Genomic DNA, 20,719 nt, shown 5'->3' on the forward strand with positions numbered 1-20,719 from the left:
GGGCATAATGTACACCTTACACTTAGCCATTATCAGTCTGAACTAGAAGATAGGTGGCTCGTACAATTTATATTATACTCGACATTTTTTGTCCAGTTCCACGGCGACACTCCTTTGCATGTTAATTTTTAATATTTTAACTTAATCAATACCAACAAGTTTAGTGCAGAATTTTACCAATCGAACGCATACCGGCGACATTTCAAATCCTTATGTAAATACGGTTGAAATTATAAAATAACTCAAAGCATCTGTGATGCAATGACTACTTGCCCCGGTGGAAAATTAACATTTCCATTTGTGTCTTGCTGACATGACAAGACAGACGAACGCTGCCATTTGTTTTTACCATAAACCAATGTAATAACGCAAAGCGTTATAACACTCTTTGTCGTTAAATACGTAGGCTAAATAAAACTAAATCATTTAATAAACAGGTGCGCAGCAAACTGTTTTGCTGCGGGCGCAAAATAAAAATAAAAATATTTTTATTTAGTTTTAAGATTTTTAGGTGCAGCGAATCCATCGAACATTTAATCAATTTGTTGTGGCCTTAAGTAAACAAAAAAAACGAAAAAATGTACATTGTTCTGCCATATTTCAATTTAGAAGTTAAAAAAAAAAAAGGAAAATAGTTTTTCTTCAATTGTGATTTGATTTTACCGGCATATGCGCTCTTATGTATACATGGTGGCTTCTTATATTCAAGAAATCCTAGATGTTCTTTTTTAGTAATTGCAATCTTTAGTTTTGTTCTATTTTATGAACAGCCATCTTACCTGTGGTTAAAAAAAAGAACTGGCTTGCATAATCCATACACTGCCCTTAAGAAGTTTCATAAAGTCTCTTCATACATGTAAATTTTGGAGAAATAGTAAGAACAAATTTTGTGGATATATTGACTGACCAACAGACGTATGGATGAATGGACAGTAGACATGACAGATGCTGGTTAATCATATAGTCCCCTCCGGAAGGGAAATAAAAAAGAGCCAATCACATGGTCTCTTATTTTAAAACATTGAAACAAACAGTATAAAAGAATATAACAATAAAACATATTTACCCCCTGCTTTTAATGATACAGCATGATCAGCATCTGGAAAGAGAAATTATGAGAATTACAAAATGGCAGTGGAGTTGTAATAGTTTATTTTTTTAAATGGCAATTAGTATTAATTGCTTAATTTTAAAACCTGTCGATTTATTTGAAAATATATTTCTGATCATTACAAATTATAAATGTTACTAGTGAAATAATCCACATAATAGTTTTACACAAACTTATTATTATTATTAAAGTGGATGCAATAACAAAGCATAGTTACGTTATTTATGAATATGATTTTAAACCACAGCATAGTTCTCAAATCGTAATTGTGGGACCTGTGAAAGAGCCCCAGAACATGCTAATTATAGGGAAGTTTATAGCTGTACCTTTGTTTGATTCCAGGAGGCTAAATTTCTCATCTGCCTCGTCAGTCTCTTTACTTGCATCAGGCTCTAGATAAACATCTGAAAGAGTTTTATGGTGGTAATTATTTTATACGAACATTATTGTTATTACTATGAAAATGATATTTATTATTATTATTATTATCATTAATATTATAAATACATTTTGTATTATGGTTTCTGCAGCACTTCTTTGTATTAGATAATCAGCTGTTCATTGAATTCAATATCCATCTATTCATTTTTTTGTCAATGTGCAAAATAAGGCATCCAAAATTCAGTTGGAAAATTGAGAGATCGTAGACCAGATTCATGTAAAACAAGGGACAAAATTGTCACAAAACCAGGTTTTCATTTGAAAAAAAAATCTGATAAAGGGAGAAAACTCAAACTGAACTTTTGAAATGAACAAACAAAATTAACCCCCTTTGTAAGTTTGTTTTTAAAAAAAATCTATTTTTAGTCGTGGCGACCTTGACATTGGAGATATTGACGTGATTCTTTCGTGCAACACACCGTCCCATGATGCTGAAAAAATGTGCCAAATGATTTTAAAATCTCACAATGAATGACATAGTTATGGCCAGGACAAGCTCATTTATGGCCATTTTTGACCTTTGAACTCAAAGTGTGACCTTGACCTTGGAGATATCGACATAATTATTTCGCGCGACACACCGTCCAATGATGGTGAACAAATGTGCCAAATGATTTTAAAATCTGACAATGAACGACATAGTTATGGCCCGGACAAGCTTGTTCCGCCCGCCCGCCAGCCAGCCCGCCAGCCCGCCCGCATTCGCCAATCTAATAACCAGTTTTTTCCTTCGGAAAACCTGGTTAAAAAACCTGGTTAAAAACCTGGTTAAAAATCATGATGACTATTTTCATGCCAAAGCTGTTTTAACTAAAGAGTTTTGTAAAATTTCATTAGTTTGGTAAAATCTGCATAATACATAATCATATTATGCATCCTTAATACTGTTGTGTACACACTGGTCTTTAAGAATGCAGTGACATAATTACTTATTTATAGAAAGTAGACTATATTTATTGCCCTAAACACTTGGGAAGCGGAAAATAGTCATAGATTGTTTGTGTTTAATGTTTATTCTTAAATATCCATCAGCATGCAATTGTTCGTGAGGTTTGACCTTGTCATTGATCTTGTTGACTCTTTGATCTCTTTATTTTCTTTGAAACTGAGGTAGTAAACCAGCAAATTTACAAACTTGTTTAAAGACCAAGAGTAAACATAAGGCCCCTACCAAACATGCAGTTGAAGCATACAGTAGAGTGTGATTATGAGGTGTCGAAAAATATGTTATTCTTGAAATGGTTTACTGATTTGCCATTTTTGATAATGACTAGAATCATGAACGTAATCATTGTACAGCAAGAAAAGTAGAATGAAGGTAGGAACTGGAACAGAGCTGAAACTTGTGACACTCAAATAATTTCCAGAGGGAGGATTGGATTGTAAAATAAAATTAGTTTATTTACATGTATATATGTATGCTATGGTAGAGAACACTTGAATAAATTAAATTACTCGTTATGCAGTTCTTGGTGTTGTACACAAATTCCCCAAAAATACATTTCCTTCACAATTTATATTTTAATTTCAGATGAAATACACAAATGCAGATGAAAAGAGCGTAAGACATCTGATGAAATTGTTTAAGAGTCAATTTACATGTTACAGTGTTTTTTTACACCATTTTGGGTCCCTTTGAATTGGGAAAATTTGCGGCATTTTGACTAAAATTATGAAATTAATGTTGTTGTTGTTTTGCTAAAATATGCTTCAAAATTAAGAATACAATTGTTTTCAGTATTATATTTATTACTTAGGTTGAACTTATATGGAGGGGATATAAACAAAAAAATATGATCTAAAAAAAATAATTATTGGGAATTTTTAGCTCCCATTTGGGAAAAATATATACTTTTTTCTATTGGGAATACTGCCGATTTCCGGACCTGATTTTGAATGGAAAAAAATGTGTTGAGGTTCATAAATAAAGTTTTTCAGTTTTTCTTGGAATGTATAGTGCTAGTGAGAAAAATTCACTAAACACCTGGCATCAAATAATAATTACATTGAATATGCTATATACATACCATTTTTCCTTGTGTTCTGCGAGGTAGTCATTGTCCCAAGACCACAGCTTGACTCTTGGATACCCGTCCCAAGCCATTGAGTCAGATTCCTTGAAGTCAAAATGCTTGCTGCCCTCTGAGTTGCTTCTATCTGCTTCTTCACTGCAAATACATGGGTAATTTTCTTTTCACCAGTTAAGTTCAAATATGTCTGTGTATTCAAACTACAGTCATTACTAATGGCAATTATAGAGAGCTCACATTAAATAATTAGACTAAAAAAAAATTGGGACAAATTCTGAATCATAATTGAATGTCCAGCAATTAAGTTTTTTAATGGAAGATATTAAACTTTGGTGTGGTCTTTTTCTGTGGGGTTAACCAGAATACCCAGAGGAATTCCCTTAAGTCAGGTGTGATGACCACCAACCAAACTCACATGCCTTGTCATTATAATTGATTAGTCCAGTTTAATAAATGGAAGTCAGGCCTTTTTCCGGCAATTTTTGGGAAAAAAATATTTTGGAATTGGGATTTTTTTCGTGTGAAAAATCGTTTGATTTAGGAAAACTAATTATAAAAACAGTTAATAATAATTGAAATTGTAATTACTCAAATTTTAAGAACAAAATCATATAAATTAAAGTTATAAACTTTTTTTATAGATGTAACTGAAATAAAATTGAGATATAACAAGAGATTGCCAAGCAATATGGTCCCCTACCGGTGAAACTCCACCATTGTCAGTATTTTTTTAAAATATATATTTGTTGCCATAGCAACCAGAATTTTTGACAGGAAAAAAATGAAATGACGTGCATAATCTCCATATTGCCATCTATCAATGTTTCAAGATTCTTGAAAAAATATGAAGAACTTTTAAAGTTATTGCAGGATCCAGTAGAGTGACGGACTGACAGACAGACTGACAGACAGACGGAGTGCAAACCAGAAGTCCCCTCCGGTTTCACCGGTAGGGGACAATAATCAGTAAACACTTATTTGATTTTTTGTGTTCAAGTTGGACATTTGTTTTGGCTTACAGAAGAAATTTGACATTTTGATTTAGTTTTAGTCAGTAAGTAGGTCAAACTAAGGTCAAGTGACATGGCTGTATTGAGATTGTTCATGAATGCTATCTGAGCAAGTATCACAGCTTTTTAGAAAGCAGGTTTTGATGATAGATGAAAAACTTCATTTTGGGTTATCCAAGGACTAGTGTAGGTCAATGCAGTTTCCACCAAACATGGCTGGACTGACAGACATGTCCTGTAAAATTTTGAAAGGGCAGGCCTGTCTGTCTAATTTATAGGACTGATTTTGCTGTAAAAAAAGAGATGTGTTTGTCAGAAACACAATGCCCCCTAATGCGCCGCTTTATTTTTTTAATTTTACCTTTGACCTTGAAGGATGACCTTGACCTTTCACCACTCAAAATGTGCAGCTCCACAAGAAGTAACAGATTGAATGGAGAAATGATTTTTTTTACCTTTGACCTTGAAGGATGACCTTGACCTTTCACCACTCAAAATGTGCAGCTCCACGAGATACACATGCATGCCAAATATGAAGTTGCTGTGTTCAATATGGAAAAAGTTATGATAAAACTTTAACGAAGGGTAAAGTTTAGGAAAGAAAAATACAATGATATTTGACCTCGAAGGATGACCTTGACTTTTTACCACTCAAAATGAGCAGTTCCAGACATACAGACAGACAAACAGACAGACAGGACAAAAACAATATACCCCCGATCTATCGATCAGGGGGCATAAAAATTGCAACACAATTATTTGTTTGTCGATATTTGTTTATGGCTCTGAAAGTTGTACAAATTGTAAACAAGATGCGTTTGTGAAACACAATGTCCCCCTATATGACGTTTGACTTTGAAGGATGACCTTGAACTTGTGAAGGATGACCTTGACCTTTCACCACTCAAAATGTGCAGCTCCATGAGATACACATGCATGCCAAATATCAAGTTGCTATATTCAATATTGCAAAAGTATTCATAAAATAAGCGATTTGGGCCACATATATTTGACCTCTGACCTTGAAGGATGACCTTGACCTTGACATTTCACCACTCAAAATGTGCAGCTCCATGAGATGCATGTGCATGCCAAATATCAAGTTGCTATCTTCAATATTGCAAAAGTATTCATAAAATAAGCGATTTGGGCCACATATATTTGACCTCTGACCTTGAAGGATGACCTTGACCTTCATCTTTCACCACTCAAAATGTGCAGCTCCATGAGATACACATGCATGCCAAATATCAATTTGCTATCTTCAATATTGCAAAAGTAATCATAAAATGAGCGATTTTGGCCATATATATTTGACCTCTGACCTTGAAGGATGACCTTGACCTTTCACCACTCAAAATGTGCAGCTTCATAAGATACACATGCATGCCAAATATGAAGTTGCTATCTTCAATATAGCAAAAGTTATTGCAAAATGTTAAAGTTGGCGCAAACAGACAGACCAACAGACCAACAGACAGACCAACAGACAGGGCAAAAACAATATGTCCCCCACTTCTATAGTGGGGGACATAAAAAGCGACATTGTCTTTATACACGTGCTTTTTTCATACCAACGCTCTTTCTGCTGATGCAATTTACCAAGGGCACAATATTACACACTATTTTACGTTGCGTTTCACACATGTTGCAAAACGTGATTTCAATATGGCAGACAATAAACAAGAATTTACTTTGCTCAGCAAAAATTACAAATAACAACCCAATTAACGACGGAATTCATACAATAAGGATGGATTGATGTGTCTTTTAATGATTGAGAATACGTTTTGGATACATATTTTTCTTATAAATTTTTGTATTAAATGTCATAGAATGAGCGTTTGTAAATTGGAGTCTACTCGCGAAGAAAAATATATCTAACAAAACTATAGTTCAAAAAAAAGGAAAGACAAGAATGGTTTTAGTTATATGTTAGCAGATCTGTGTTTAATCAGATACATGTGTATATTCTGCTTTATAATGTTTGTCACTGTACACTTAACTGTTATGGCATGTTACTGAAATGGAAGATATTGAAAGGTAACATATAAAATATAATAATTAATTGATCTTGGTTAAATACATCAATAACACTCAAGTATGTTCCTGTATGTTAGGGCCATCCTTAAAAATTCTTTTGTTTGGCATAACCCGAACGACCCACTAAAATCGGCCTGACTGAATTTTTTTTTTTAGTTACTTTCCAAAAAAAAATATTTTTGCTCGCCGAAACTTCTTTCCGCTAAATTTGTCCTTTCCGCTTTTTATCCTTTCCGGTTATTTGCGTCATTTAATTGAATGCTCTTTCAAGGATATCTAGAATAGCAATGAACAAAACGCGTACCAGTATTAATTTGAGTCGCCTATTTATTTTACATATGCATATGCGATTAATAAGAATTTAAATACAATTTAACCGCTCTTGTTTTTCTTGTATCCCTTTAATTAAAATACGCTGCTGTCGTTAAGGATAGTTTGGGAGTAAAAAACAAATTAATTAATTATCACCATTCAATTCAATTCGGCAATCGGCAGAGATGTGTAATATTAACGCCATATAACTAATTAATTAATTATCACTCTTTTATTCAGATCAGTAAATATTCGGTAGAAAGATAAAAAATGGTCAGCTTAGAAATATTTATTGACGGGTATTGTCACGTTTTTGTTTCATTTGCTTATCTCTTTATACGACTTTCCGACCGGTTGCTATTTTGGAGGCAGACGGCGATATTAAATGTGTATTCAAATTATACAACATCTGCGCATGAATGACCCAATATTATCCGATAGCTCCATCTGTTCTCACGTTTCATTCGACAACGTCATGTCATGTGTAAGCGAGCTCAATGCTGATTGGCCAGCTACCATGTGCACTTCATTAACAATAAGGTCAAGCAAACACTTTCATTGAAACAAAGAGACAAATATAGAAAACCAGTCTGGATTAAAAAGGGCGGATGTTTTCAAAGAAATTTTACTAGATTTTTGCATTTTCGCAATTTAGATTTTTCTTGAGCCAAATTTTCAATAGTTTTGCAAATGACTCAAATGGCGAACGACAGCTTTGCGAACGTGTTATTATTGGAATAAATGCTCACTACTACAGGGCTCGCGCTGTCGTTCGCCATTTGCGAAAGTATAGCGAATTTAGCCCTAGAAAAATATAATTTGTGAATATGCTTAAATCTCGTTAAATTTCATTGAAAACATCCGCCATTTTAATCCGGAGTGTTTTTTTAAAACTATTTTTCTCTTTGTTTCCATGAACAATTTGAAGCACATATGGTAGCGGGCCAATCAACATTGAGTTCGCTATCGGGAAATATTGGGTCATTCATGCGCATATAATGGAATACACAGTTGATATTGTCGTCTGCCTACAATATAAGGGCCGATGGCAAAAGTCGTATAAAAAATAAGTAAATGAAAAGAAGCTCTTTATAGAAAAAATGGACTTACGAATACACATGCAGTGATACGGACGGTGCAGAAAAATCTTTACCAATTTCCTTTCATGAGGCAGAAGACTTGGAGCTTTATTTGACAATTACCTTTCAGTTTGGTATTTGTCGGAGTTCAATGTCAGAAAAAAAAATACTAAAAAAAATTAAAATCACTACCTACCGACCCACCCAAATTTACCTGGGTCCTGTTATGCCAAACAATTTTTTAAGGATGGCCTAATAGGTGTAAATATTTTCCCCAAACTGAAACAATCATGATCTATTTATTTCCCGGAATTTGTTTTTTTGCGCTTTTTTTGCCCTTTCTTGAATGAACCATTTGTTAAAATGTCCTTTTTGAAATTACTTTGCCACGCCTCTATGTGCTCCTAGGTAAAACACTCGTATTTGAGGCGTGTGCAACTGGCTTTTAAATAAGTGCTTTTTGCAGACTGGTCTGTCATGTAAATGTTGAAGTCTTTCCCCATGTCTGCGTAATTATCTACTGAATGCTGATTTATAACTTTGAAGGCATAGTTTCCTATTAAGTAAACAATATATTCATAAATCGTATTATTTATCATATTACAAATATCAATTTTTCTAAGGTTGTAATCGTAAATGTAATTTATAATTGTGATCAATCGCACTGTCATGAACTTGATCCGAGCAATGAAACCAGGTTATTTTACTATAATATTCTGTAGCTGGTACTATAATATTCTGTAGCTGGTTATTCCTTTAAAGAATTTTTTTTACTAGTTTGGATTAGACTGTCAATGTCAAAATGGCAGTTCGGGACCAAATCATCACATGCAGTCCAATTTTATGGACTTCCAAACAATAAACATGTCTCATGTACATAAGTGAGTTTTCAACTATAAAAGAAAATTATTTGCAATATCCTAAAATTTTCAAATAGTTTATTTTCTGGTACCACTTTTTCTGAACATTTATTACACTTAATTATTTATCAACGTTTAATCAGTTTTGAAAACCATACTAAGATTGTGTATACTCATTTTAAACATGGCTTTCAGCTTAACAAGTTTTTAACAGCATTTTCTACATTTTGTCTTTTAGGGAATTTCAATAGCTCTTACTGCTAGTTGATCTCTTTAAACTTATTTAATTGCAATACCTCAACTCGGGTATGAATTTTTAATTGTTATAAAAAATACCATTAATTAAATAAGTTTACTTATATCTTACACTTTTGATATGCCCAAACACTTATCAAACCATAATTTGTCTAGTTTTGAACTAAAGTAATGTATCACATGTCCTAATGTCTTGAGATAGATTGTTCCAAAGTCAGTCAAAACAAGAGATGTGTTTGTCAGAAACCCAATGCCCCCTTCTGCCCCGTTTTGAAGCCATATATTTGACCTTTGACCTTGAAGGATGACCTTCACCACTTAAAATTTGCAGCTCCATGAGATACACATGCATGCCAAATATCAAGTTGCTATCTTCAATATTGCAAAAGTTATGACCAAGGTTTAAGTTTTGGGACAGAATGACAGACAGACTGTAGACAGACAGGCCGAAAACAAAATAAACCCGATCATTCGATCCGGGGGCATAATTTACTTACTAGTAAAGAGCAATTGAATAAGTAATACAGCTCTTACGTGTTGTGATGTAGCGCCCTCCTCCTACAAGGACGACCACCAGGATGACCAACATGATGATTGCTATGGTTTTCCACAATTCCGCACTTTTGTCATTGTCTAAATAAAATACAAGTAAATAACATACTTTTCATAGCATACAGTACTTACTGTTTTGCATGCATTAAGCAATATACAACTGATAAGTTACAGTTAAAAACGAGTACAATATGATGAGTCCTTTTTACTAATCTGATTTGATTTAAAGTTGTGTAGAATTTCTTTTAATTGAATTTGAAGTTCTTATTTTTGTTTACAGATTTATCACATTCTTTAACTGTATGTCAGGGCTACAGATAATTTTTGGGTATATTGGGTAAATCAACCCCTGTTTTTGACAATAGGGTTTTTGTTAATTCTAATTAATAGAGTTTTAGCAAAAATTTTCACTGCCTACTTTTGAGCTATAGGTATTTCCACCCCAGCTTTTTTACTCAATTGGGTTATTTAGGGAATAACATACATAATATAATAAAAATCTACTAAGGTTACTATATTATTTATACAAATGAAACTCAAAAAGGTACCCGTACATTACAACAAACAAATACTGAATTTTTGATCAAAGTTCATTCATTTTTGCGTTGAATAAGACTGAGTTCGTGAAAATCGCTGCACAATTGATAAAGTGATGGCTGTTCAAAGCGATGCATCCTGTTTTCAGGTCATTTTGAGTTCAATACCTTGAAAATGAAAGTAGAATTTGGACGGGTCTATGAATAATTACAATCATACCCCAAAGATTGATAACCGCTGGAAAGACTGCCTTCTTTTTTTCATAGGACGGCATATAAACTATCCGGTACATTTTTGTACGAAAAATAACCAGTCTAAACAATAAGCCCGGTGTTCGTGAGAATTGCGTTTCGTGACTCAAGGTTTTTTACGGGAATTACGTTATAAAATTTGTTTTTGCGTTGTTGTACACTTTTTTTTGAATTTAATGACGTTTTTGGTTATTTTAATTGTGTAATAACGCAAATACGCTTGTTATCTATAGCCCTGGTATGTACAATTTTTAGTTTATAATAAACGAAAAGCACTTATAAACATTGCTAGCGAGAATTGGTTATAAAAAGTTTTGCAAAGTTGTGTATTGGCATATAATTGCTATTAAATAGTAATAATATGTAGATGGTGATTTCATTGAATATACATCAAAAACACAAACATTGCTTTTTGTTTAAAGCATATAAAATAAATTGAAATTATTGCATTTAAAAACAAACAAAATGATGTGTGCCCAGCAAATCAGGTTTTATTACACACACAACAATCTGTTAAAACATGAAACTAGATCATTCAGTTTCAGGTTATTGTGCTTAAAGCATCAGTCCAGAGTACAATGGATAATTTATTTTAAGAAGGATTCTATGGCATTAATTCAGTTTAAAGATAGACATATTTCATAGAAAAGAACATCGCGCTTTACTGAGGGAAATACTTACATGTATGCCAAGCACTTCTATTGTCTTTTGTCTCCCCTCTTGCCGTGGAATTTGGTTGCGCCGTGAACTTAGGTTGTGCCGTGAAATTTGGTAAATGTGGTTGTACAGTGATGTTGAAATTAATTATTTTATTATGTGCGTCTTGAAATAAATAAAGTCCTTCTAATTCTTCTTTCATTTCTTCAATCACAAGGTATGTTCTTTTAAGCTCTCCAAAAACAGCATAGTCCTTGGATAGTTCGTCTTTTGTTAGACTGCACCTTGTTTCGGAATCAAACTTTATACTGCACACAGCAATCTTTTTGTGGTCAGACCTATGAAATACATCTATTGCAGATGTTGTGTTGTCCCAAATGAATGTTATTAGAACAGGGTCACCCAATTGAGAGAACTTGGACACTCTGATGTGTATGCTTTGAGTCCAGCCGATAGCTTGTGCTGAAATAAAAGAATGTTTAACAGTAGGGCTCATTTACAAATGTTAAATTACTGTAACAAAGTACACCATTAACTTTTTAATCCCTTTGTCCAGTTGCAATTGTGCCATAATATTTCACTTGTCATTGCAAAAAAAAAGTTACCTGTTCTGACCTTTAAATGTAACTAAATGTACTACATGTATGTGAATTTGAGGAATTTTACAAAGTTTATATAGTAGCATAGACAAATACATGTACAAGAGTGTATTTAAATGGTGGTGCTTAATCTTTCAGTCTATTTATAACAATTAAATAGGCAAATGGTATTACTATAACAAAAGCTGCAGCTTGTTGACTGCATTTAATGTACCTATTTAACTATTTAAATATCTACATGTATTATAAAATTATTGGAACAAATGTTCTGGCCAACTTTACAAATTAGGCAAAGGAGGCTTTGGGTTGGTTGACTTTTTTGAAATAACACAATTGAGTTTGGTACATATACTTTCATGTCATACCAGGAAAACTACATCACCTTGGAAGAAATGTGCTTGATCGTAAATTTTTTAATTCTTCTGAGAATGTAATAATGATACACATATAAAAACAAACATGCTAAGCCAATTGCATTATTATAGGGTAAACATGTAATGTTTTGCTTGCTCATTACGTTTTAATATTGTCACACAAGAAAAACTGCGAGTTATGTTTTGAAATGACTGGAACCTATATCAAACTCAACATTGATGTCAATAGAACAATATACTCTTTTGTGCAAGTATCATTGATAATTGGGCCACACATTTGACTTCCAAAGTGTTTACTGTTATCAATGTATTTCAAGTAAGCATACTGACCTAGTATTTTACCCCACATAACTGAGTATAGAACTCACCAGAGGTATTGTGTACAAAAAATATTATGAATTGTTTTCACCAATTGTCGAGACAATTGGCCAAATATGGGTATGTAAAAATGTTCACAATGTCGAATGATAAATTGTGTTGCCATGTTGTTGTGATAAAGCTATTGAAACTTTTACTTATTGAGTTATAAAAGGATGTTTACATATAAGATACACATAAGTTAAGACATGTACACAGATTTTGTATTGTTTGCTACAACCAATTGTGGGTATAAAACTTTGAATACATATAAACTTTAAGACACATAAATATTTACTTTCAAGGCACATTATTATGACACACTTTAATGAATTGAAATATATCCAATGCAGAACCATGTATATGTTCACATAAAACTTTTAGATTATTTAGGACAAACCTACTGGAACATTTAAGTAAGCCATTAGGGTTGTCTTTCCTGCACAAGAACCTGTTTATGCAGAATTGAATAGGTCATCAGTGAATTACGGATTGATGTATATACCTAGTAGGGGATATGTTTTAACTTTTAACAAACAGAACTATTTCTTATCTTAGCCAAAATATCAGAAGTACTACAATTTTGTAAATATTCTGACCAAGTGTTATAAACATTGGACTAAACATATGACTTAATGTCAACAAGGTTCACAATAGCCATATAAAGAAACTTCCTTCCACCTATTTTTTAACGAACCTGAAACATTTTTTAACAAAAGCACCGCATAACTGGTGCTACACTCAGCTGCGGGTGCATTTTTGAAGAAATGAAAGCTTGTCAGAATTTTTTTTTTTAAAGGTCACAGTGACCTTGACCTTTGACCTAGTGACCCAAATATGGGTGTGGCGTGTAGAACTCATCAAGGTGCAGCTACATATGAAGTTTCAAAGTTGTAGGTGGAAGCACTTTGATTTTAGAGCCAATGTTCAAAACCTTAACAAAATGTTAAGGTTTTAGCACGACGCGGACGGCGGACACGCCACGACACGACACAACGAGCTGGCTATTACAATACCTCGGGTTTTCTCCGAAAACAGCCGAGCTAAAAATTAGGATTTGATAACATAACAACAATTTTGGAACCAATTTTCACGAACATTAGACACAAAACTTGTATTCATGAGTGTAAATGTTTTCTTTTTCTTTAATTTGAGCAGATAAATGAGTTGGTGACATCACATGACCAAGTTTATATTTCGTCAGAGAAATCATTGGAATAATCTACTGAAAAAGTTTCATGAGAATAAGACAATAAATACATAATTAAATTATATCTAAATGCTTACCACACAAAATCACCAGAAATGTTATAATGAGCTTCCTGGACATCTGAAGTAAAGAAATGAATGCATATGTACATTTCAGGTATATAAACTAACTTTGAAAGGTTGGTTGTCTAGAGGTACACGTACAACTATTTATAGTCCGTTCTCTGCAAAAGAATAAGAAAACCTTAACCAAGTACAGGTCATAATTATCTTTTATCAAACCATCACATTGATATCTGCCTGATATAACGTTGCCAGATATATTTTTTTATATCATGATCAACAGGAAGTTTTTATATCAGTCATGTGTGGAGGATGGTCATATTACTGGGAATCAACTATAAAGTAACTATTTTTAGTACAATCGAATCAGATTCAACAAAACAAACAATTTGATACCAAGATGTGATAAATTTTAAACACAAAATGCAACACAAACAGCAACAAGAGCACCCCATAACGGGTGCCACACTCGGCTACGGGTGCAGTTTTGAATAAATGAAAGCTTGTCAGAATTTTTTTTTTTAAAGGTTACAGTGACCTTGACCTTTGACCTAGTGACCCAAAAAAGGGTGTGGCGTGTAGAACTCATCAAGGTGCATCTACATATGAAGTTTCAAAGTTGTAGGTTGAAGCAATTTGATTTTAGATCCAATGTTCAAAACCTTAACAAAATGTTAAGGTTTTAGCACGACGCGGACGGCGGACTACGAGCTGGCTATGACAATACCTCGGGTTTTCTCCGAAAACGCCGAGCTAAAAAACATATTTAACAAATAATAAGCGTGCGTGCTTATGACGTCATTATTAACTCGTCAAACAACAAAAGTCATATTCTTTCCAGCTAAAACTGCAGCTTTTTAGCGATTTTTCATTATTTCTTTAAACTCTGGGACATAGAGGTATGATAAACAGAAAAATAGGTTACTGCCTGATCTTTTTGTAATATATCAGGCTCAGCACGAATAAAATAACGGCTTGGCAAGCCTCGCCGTAATATTATTCTAAGCCTTGCCTGATATATTACAAAAAGATCAGGCAGTTACCTGTTATTCTCTATATACATACTGTTAAGAAAACAAAATAAGAAATACTCCAATCAACCATGGCTGACATGACTCAACAAATGATGCCCTTGGCTAGTTTCCCAGTCCGACTACAATTTTTGAACTCAGCGATTTTTTTTGTCCAATTGGGAAAAGTACTCGTACCAGTCCAATTGGGAACAAGGGACAAAATTGTCACAAAACCAGGTTTTCATTGTGAAAAAAAAATCTGATAAAGGGAGAAAACTCAAACTGAACTTTTGAAATGAACAAACAAAATTAACCCCCTTTGTAAGTTTGTTTTTAAAAAAAATCTATTTTTAGTCGTGGCGACCTTGACATTGGAGATATTGACGTGATTCTTTCGTGCGACACACCGTCCCATGATGGTGAAAAAATGTGCCAAATGATTTTAAAATCTCACAATGAATGACATAGTTATGGCCAGGACAAGCTCATTTATGGCCATTTTTAACCTTTGAACTCAAAGTGTGACCTTGAGATATCGACGTAATTATATCGCGCGACACACCGTCCAATGACGGTGAACAAATGTGCCAAATGATTTTAAAATCTGACAAAGAACGACATAGTTATGGCCCGGACAAGCTTGTTCCGCCCGCCAGCCAGCCCGCCAGCCAGCCCGCCCGCATTTGCCAATCTAATAACCAGTTTTTTCCTTCGGAAAACCTGGTTAAAAATTGAGTCGTGAAAGCCTGAAAATTGGGAAAAATCGAGTCATGAAACCCTCAAATTTGGAAATTATTTGATTTTATGCTCCCAAATACTTTTAAATTGATAACAAAGTGTTTTCAAGCTGTCAATATTATATTTACCTAAGTTCAAACCATAGAGCTGCATAAGGAACTAACAAAATGTTGCATTTTCCAAAAAAAAAAAAAAAAAAAAACATTTTTTTTTTTTTTTTTTTTACCTTAAATTGGACAGCAATTGGGAAATTTATAGTTTTTTTCGTAATTGGGAAAGTGCCGTTTACCCGTACTTTATAAAGAAGGAAAAAATCGCTGGAACTTGTTTTGACTGGGCCTGGGTTGGGAGGCATGCAGGAGTGGAAGGAGACGTCCTGAAAATACAGAAAACAACATTCATTATTAAAACATAAACTTGTACTCGACAGTCTTCATTGTGACCTTATAATTTTTCATGTCGATAATTGTGCTGTTGTGTGATTCCCCTCAAGATTATATGATAATACATATACAAACAAGAATCAAACCACTATAATTAGTATGGACAAAATCCCGCCTCGCACTGGCGGTCTTTGACCCCTTCATAAATATAGAATTTTGACAAAACAAAAGAAGTAGGCTATGCAACTTAAATCTTTTTGTCATCTATTTTCTCGATGCTATCAAAGAATGTTAAAATAACCTAATCACTTCGGCATATGCTGTATCACATGTTAATACATACATCGAGAAATAATTTACAGGTGACATAATTATTGTAAGGCTGCACACTAGATATTCTCACAATGTATGTTTTTCTCCACTAAAAATATGATTTTTTGCATCTCTTTGTTATGGTTCCTATTTCATTTCCCGGTCTTCTGTTGGCATAAATAAATTATGCCCAGTGAAGGCCTGGAACAGAAATATGAAGCAAGCTGGTACACAAAGTGTTGTGATAACATTTTTCAACAGGGTTTTTTTTCCACTTTTTGGGAAGATAGCCCATGGCTTTGGAATTGGGAATTTTATCGGCATTTTCATGAAATTGGGAAAATAAATTCATTAGCCTTTTTTTCCACATGGAAAGTCCACTGATTAGGGAAATACTAAATTTGATATAACTCTTTATAATCATTCAAATTAAAAGAACAAAATCATATAATACTTTGTTAGATGTAATTGAATTGAAATTGAGATAAAAATACGCATTAGACTTCTTTCTAAAAAAAAAAAAAAAAAAAAAATATTTTTTGTTTTTTTTGAAATTGGGAACTTTTTGCCACATTTTGGGAAAAAAGTATACTTTTTGTGATTGGGAACATAGCCGAATTTCGGCTATAAAATCGGGCCAAAAAAACCCTGTTCAAAGTAAAGATAACAAGTGTTTGTCACAAACTATTCTGAGTAAGGAGTTTTTAGGACTCCCTTCTTCTGAAATTTAGGAGTCTGACCATACTTCAGTAGTCCAAAAATTGTTACACTTTTGTATATACCGTATTTTTCTGGTAATAAAACATGTTAACAATAAATTGTTAAATCCTCTTTCATGTTTCAGACCGAAGTTCAAAATGACTGCTGCTCAATATTTGTTTTAATTTGTTATCTCAGATTGCACAATTATTTAACAAATGCCAATAATATTTAAGTAAATTATTGTAAGCTTAAAAAATTACTATTTTCTATAATGTATGTGAAGATACATTTATGCTTGCGAGTTGATCCTAGGAACTGGGTGTTACAACCCATTACTTAATACATTTTCCCTAGACATTGCCATCGTGAGCGGCTTGGGACCGTAAAACGTGCATTGCGTAAACGATTATGGATAATGCCATGATTTTCATAGTGATTAGAGACTGTGCAGCAAAAGCTAGTTTTTTTAAGTGAAAATATCCGAGAAAACAAGAGCTTCAGTGCTCCAGCTCGGCCTAAATCAAAGGGCGCCTCGCCCTGCCCTCCCGACCCTCCGCCCTGTCCCCCCCCCCCCCCCCCCACCCCCCGAACCTCCGCCCTGCCCCCCCCCCCTCAAAAAAAAAAAAAAATTATTATTATTTTTTTTTTTACCTATGATAATTCATAAATCTCTTATTACATTGTAATTAGTTTAATCCTCATTGTAGACATTATATTTGAATGGTTTAATAATAATGGGAATAATACAATTATTTATAACATATAAATTAACATGCAGTAGGAAGCATTCCAGAAACACCCGCGCGCTCGAACGTGCCCTTTTCACAAAATACTGCGCGTCGAAAGTGCCCTTTTGACAAAATACTGCGTGTCGAAAGTGCCCTTTTGACAAAAAAGCCCCCCTGCCCTTTTCAAATCCTAGCTGGAGCACTGAGAGCTGTCTCCATCGGAAGACATATGCCCACCGAAAAAAAATATGCTTTTTTCGAAACCTTAACGCAGATTTCCAAAACTTAACGCGGACCCTAAGTTCAAGGTCAAGGTCAAAATTTGTGTGCGTATGGAAAATATGTCCATAAACATATGCATACCAAATATGAAGGTAACATCTAAAGCGACATTGAAGTTATGAGTATTTTTGCGAAACCTAAACGCAAAGTGTGAAGGAAAGTCAGACAGACAGCTGTCAGACGGATAGACAGACAGTGCCAGGCCTTTTCCGCTCTATTTTGGGAAAACGCCACACTGGAATTTTGGGAATTTCGCGTCCTGAAAACCCCCATTTTGGGAAAAAAATTAATCACATAACTGGCTCAATTGGGAAAAATAATCGCATGTCAGGCCTTGAAGAATCCACTCGACCGCTCGCATATGTGAGTGAAGTTGACGGTCCGGCGAGTAAAGTTTGTTAAATAGTAAATACCCGTAAAAAGTTGTGTATAAGGCGCACTTTTTTACCCCAAAATTTCATTTTAAAAACTTGATGCGCGTTATGCACAACTACAGCCATGCCAAGACATTTTTTCGCTGTCAGTTACCCAGTAGCGGTAATTCGCATCATTCTGTTTTCCGGTGTTTTAACTGTAACTATGTTAATAATAGTGTTATATTGACGATCTGAATAAGATGAACAAACATTATAAAGTTAACATATATATGTCTATCTTTTTCAGGTACGTACAGAGCATTGAAATCAAATAAATTTGAAGAAGAGAATGAAAAACGAGGAAGCCATTTTTATTTAAATGTTATTGTTTACTTTTCCCACAATATTATACCCTACTGTACTAGGGTTACACATTTTATTTGGGGGCACTTGTCGATTTACAATAGTATGTCGGCAAGGTATTTCCCGATATATTTAAGATTATTTTTCTTGCTTTTCAAATGTGTTAATAAAATTGATGCTGTGTTTGTTTACACGTTTTCATACGTCTTGTCAAGATTGAGGATGTGATTATTGAGCAATTTGCGTCACCTGTCAAGTTTTGTGTAGCTGGGCTATTATCAAAACATGCGAACCGGCAAACGGCTTCACACCTCCATTGTTTGTTTATCGCCGGTAATGTCGTGATGGTGTTGAGAAGTTTGAGTCGTTAAAGTCTCCTGTCAATTTTAGACAATCGAAAAGAACGCATGATATCGGCATTGTAAATAAAACGCGCGGTTGTGAATTAGTCATGCATGAATAACCAGGTGACAATACCAATCAATAAGGTCAGTTTCTTAGTTATAACTAATCCATCCGTTATGTGTACTCCACGATAAAATCGTGGACAGTTACTTCGGAGACATATGATGAAAACCTTGATGGTATCCTCGTGGAAAGTGTGCATTTCATGCATAATTCATTTAAATCCAAACATTTATTTTTACGCATAATATGATTTAAAAAAAACACCAACTAGTTGTATCGTTATCGTCTTAAAAATAATTTATAATTGAAGCAATAAAAGAATAAGTAAGATCGGCAATGTAAATATAACGATTTTCAGTTAGCCTGCGGTACGGAATTTTCCCCCGATTTTTTTGCTTCAAAAACTTTTTTTCCCGATTTTTTAGCTTTAAAAAGTAGATGCGCGTTATACATAAATGCGCGTTATACACAACGTTTTACGGGTACCCAACTGACCGGGCGAGTGCTGTTTTTCAAGTTGAGAAATATTAATTCAGTTCCAGAACTCCTGCCATATCGATACAAATTGCGAACAATTTTTCGAACCAACAAAAAATAGGTTAAGTACACAAAGAAACTGCAATTTCGTTTTGACAATGAAAAATGACGTCATGGGCACAGTAAAAATCATTCTCGAAATCGGCTGCGCTGTTTTCGTAGGTGTCAGTGCTCTTAGCTAATCGATTAAAAGTGAAACAAGGGACAAAATTGTCACAAAACTAGGTTTTCAATGTGAAAAAGTCGGATAAAGGGAGACAACTCAAACTGAACTTATCTATTTTAAGTCGTGGCGACATTGACCTTGGAGATATTGATGTAATTCTTTTGTGCAACACACCGTCCCATGATGGTGAACAAATGTGCCAAATGATTGTAAAATCTCACAATGAATGACTTAGTTATGGCCCGGACAAGCTCATTTATGGCCATTTTTTACCTTTGAACTCAAAGTGTGACCTTGACCTTGGAGATATCGAGGTAATTCTTTCGCGCCACACACCGTCTAATGATGGTGAACAAATGTGCCAAATGATTTTAAAATCTCACAATGAACGACAAAGTTATGGCCCGGACAAGCTTGTTCGGCCCGCCCGCCAGCCCACCCACCCGCCGACATTCGCCAATCTAATAACCTGTTTTTTCCTTCGGAAAACATGGTTAAAAAACAGTTAAATATATTGGTCATTCCATGAAGAATAAAATTTCATTTTAATGTAAATATCAATAAAAAATAATACATAACTGGTTAAATATAATACTTCTTATATTTAATTAAAAATAAACAGAAACAATAATTATCAATAAACATAATAATTCGTGATCAGAAGTCTTAGCCAAAATTTACCATATTGTAACCATTTGTCAATCAAGCATGTCTTTCAGTTAAAGATCGTCTGAAATATTAAAACTCGGCATGAAAAAGGGTTCTATTTTAAAATATCTGCAAGGTGGTGGAGACAGGGAACAGAAAGAAAGGTCATCAAAACAAGAAGCGAAAAGTATTGAGAAAAGGAAACAGGTGCGAAAAGGAAACGGGTGCAGAAAACGTAAGGAAAGCAAATAAAATCCGTCAGATAATGTAGTTTATTTGTTTGCAGTTTAGTGTCACTATGTTAGTTGTTACGTAGTTTAAAAAGGTTCTGGTTGATCATAAC

At 34.0% G+C, this 20,719-nt stretch overlaps 1 protein-coding gene across 1 annotated transcript in view; it reads right to left on the reverse strand.

Moving 5' to 3' along the window:
• The window catches only part of LOC127879781 (uncharacterized), a 39,847-nt gene that overhangs the window by 12,455 nt on the left and 6,673 nt on the right, over positions 1-20,719 (reverse strand). Inside the window, exons 2-8 of the mRNA XM_052426837.1 lie at positions 15,787-15,867; positions 13,756-13,798; positions 11,163-11,600; positions 9,676-9,774; positions 3,580-3,720; positions 1,438-1,515; positions 1,067-1,099 (exon numbers count right to left, since the gene is read on the reverse strand). Of these exons, the coding sequence (XP_052282797.1) occupies positions 1,067-1,099; positions 1,438-1,515; positions 3,580-3,720; positions 9,676-9,774; positions 11,163-11,600; positions 13,756-13,798; positions 15,787-15,846 (892 nt within the window). The 5' untranslated portion in view covers positions 15,847-15,867. The remainder of the gene's footprint in view (positions 1-1,066; positions 1,100-1,437; positions 1,516-3,579; positions 3,721-9,675; positions 9,775-11,162; positions 11,601-13,755; positions 13,799-15,786; positions 15,868-20,719) is intronic.

This window comes from Dreissena polymorpha, chromosome 4, assembly GCF_020536995.1.
Source record: "Dreissena polymorpha isolate Duluth1 chromosome 4, UMN_Dpol_1.0, whole genome shotgun sequence".
In the NCBI taxonomy this organism is placed as follows: domain Eukaryota; kingdom Metazoa; phylum Mollusca; class Bivalvia; order Myida; family Dreissenidae; genus Dreissena; species Dreissena polymorpha.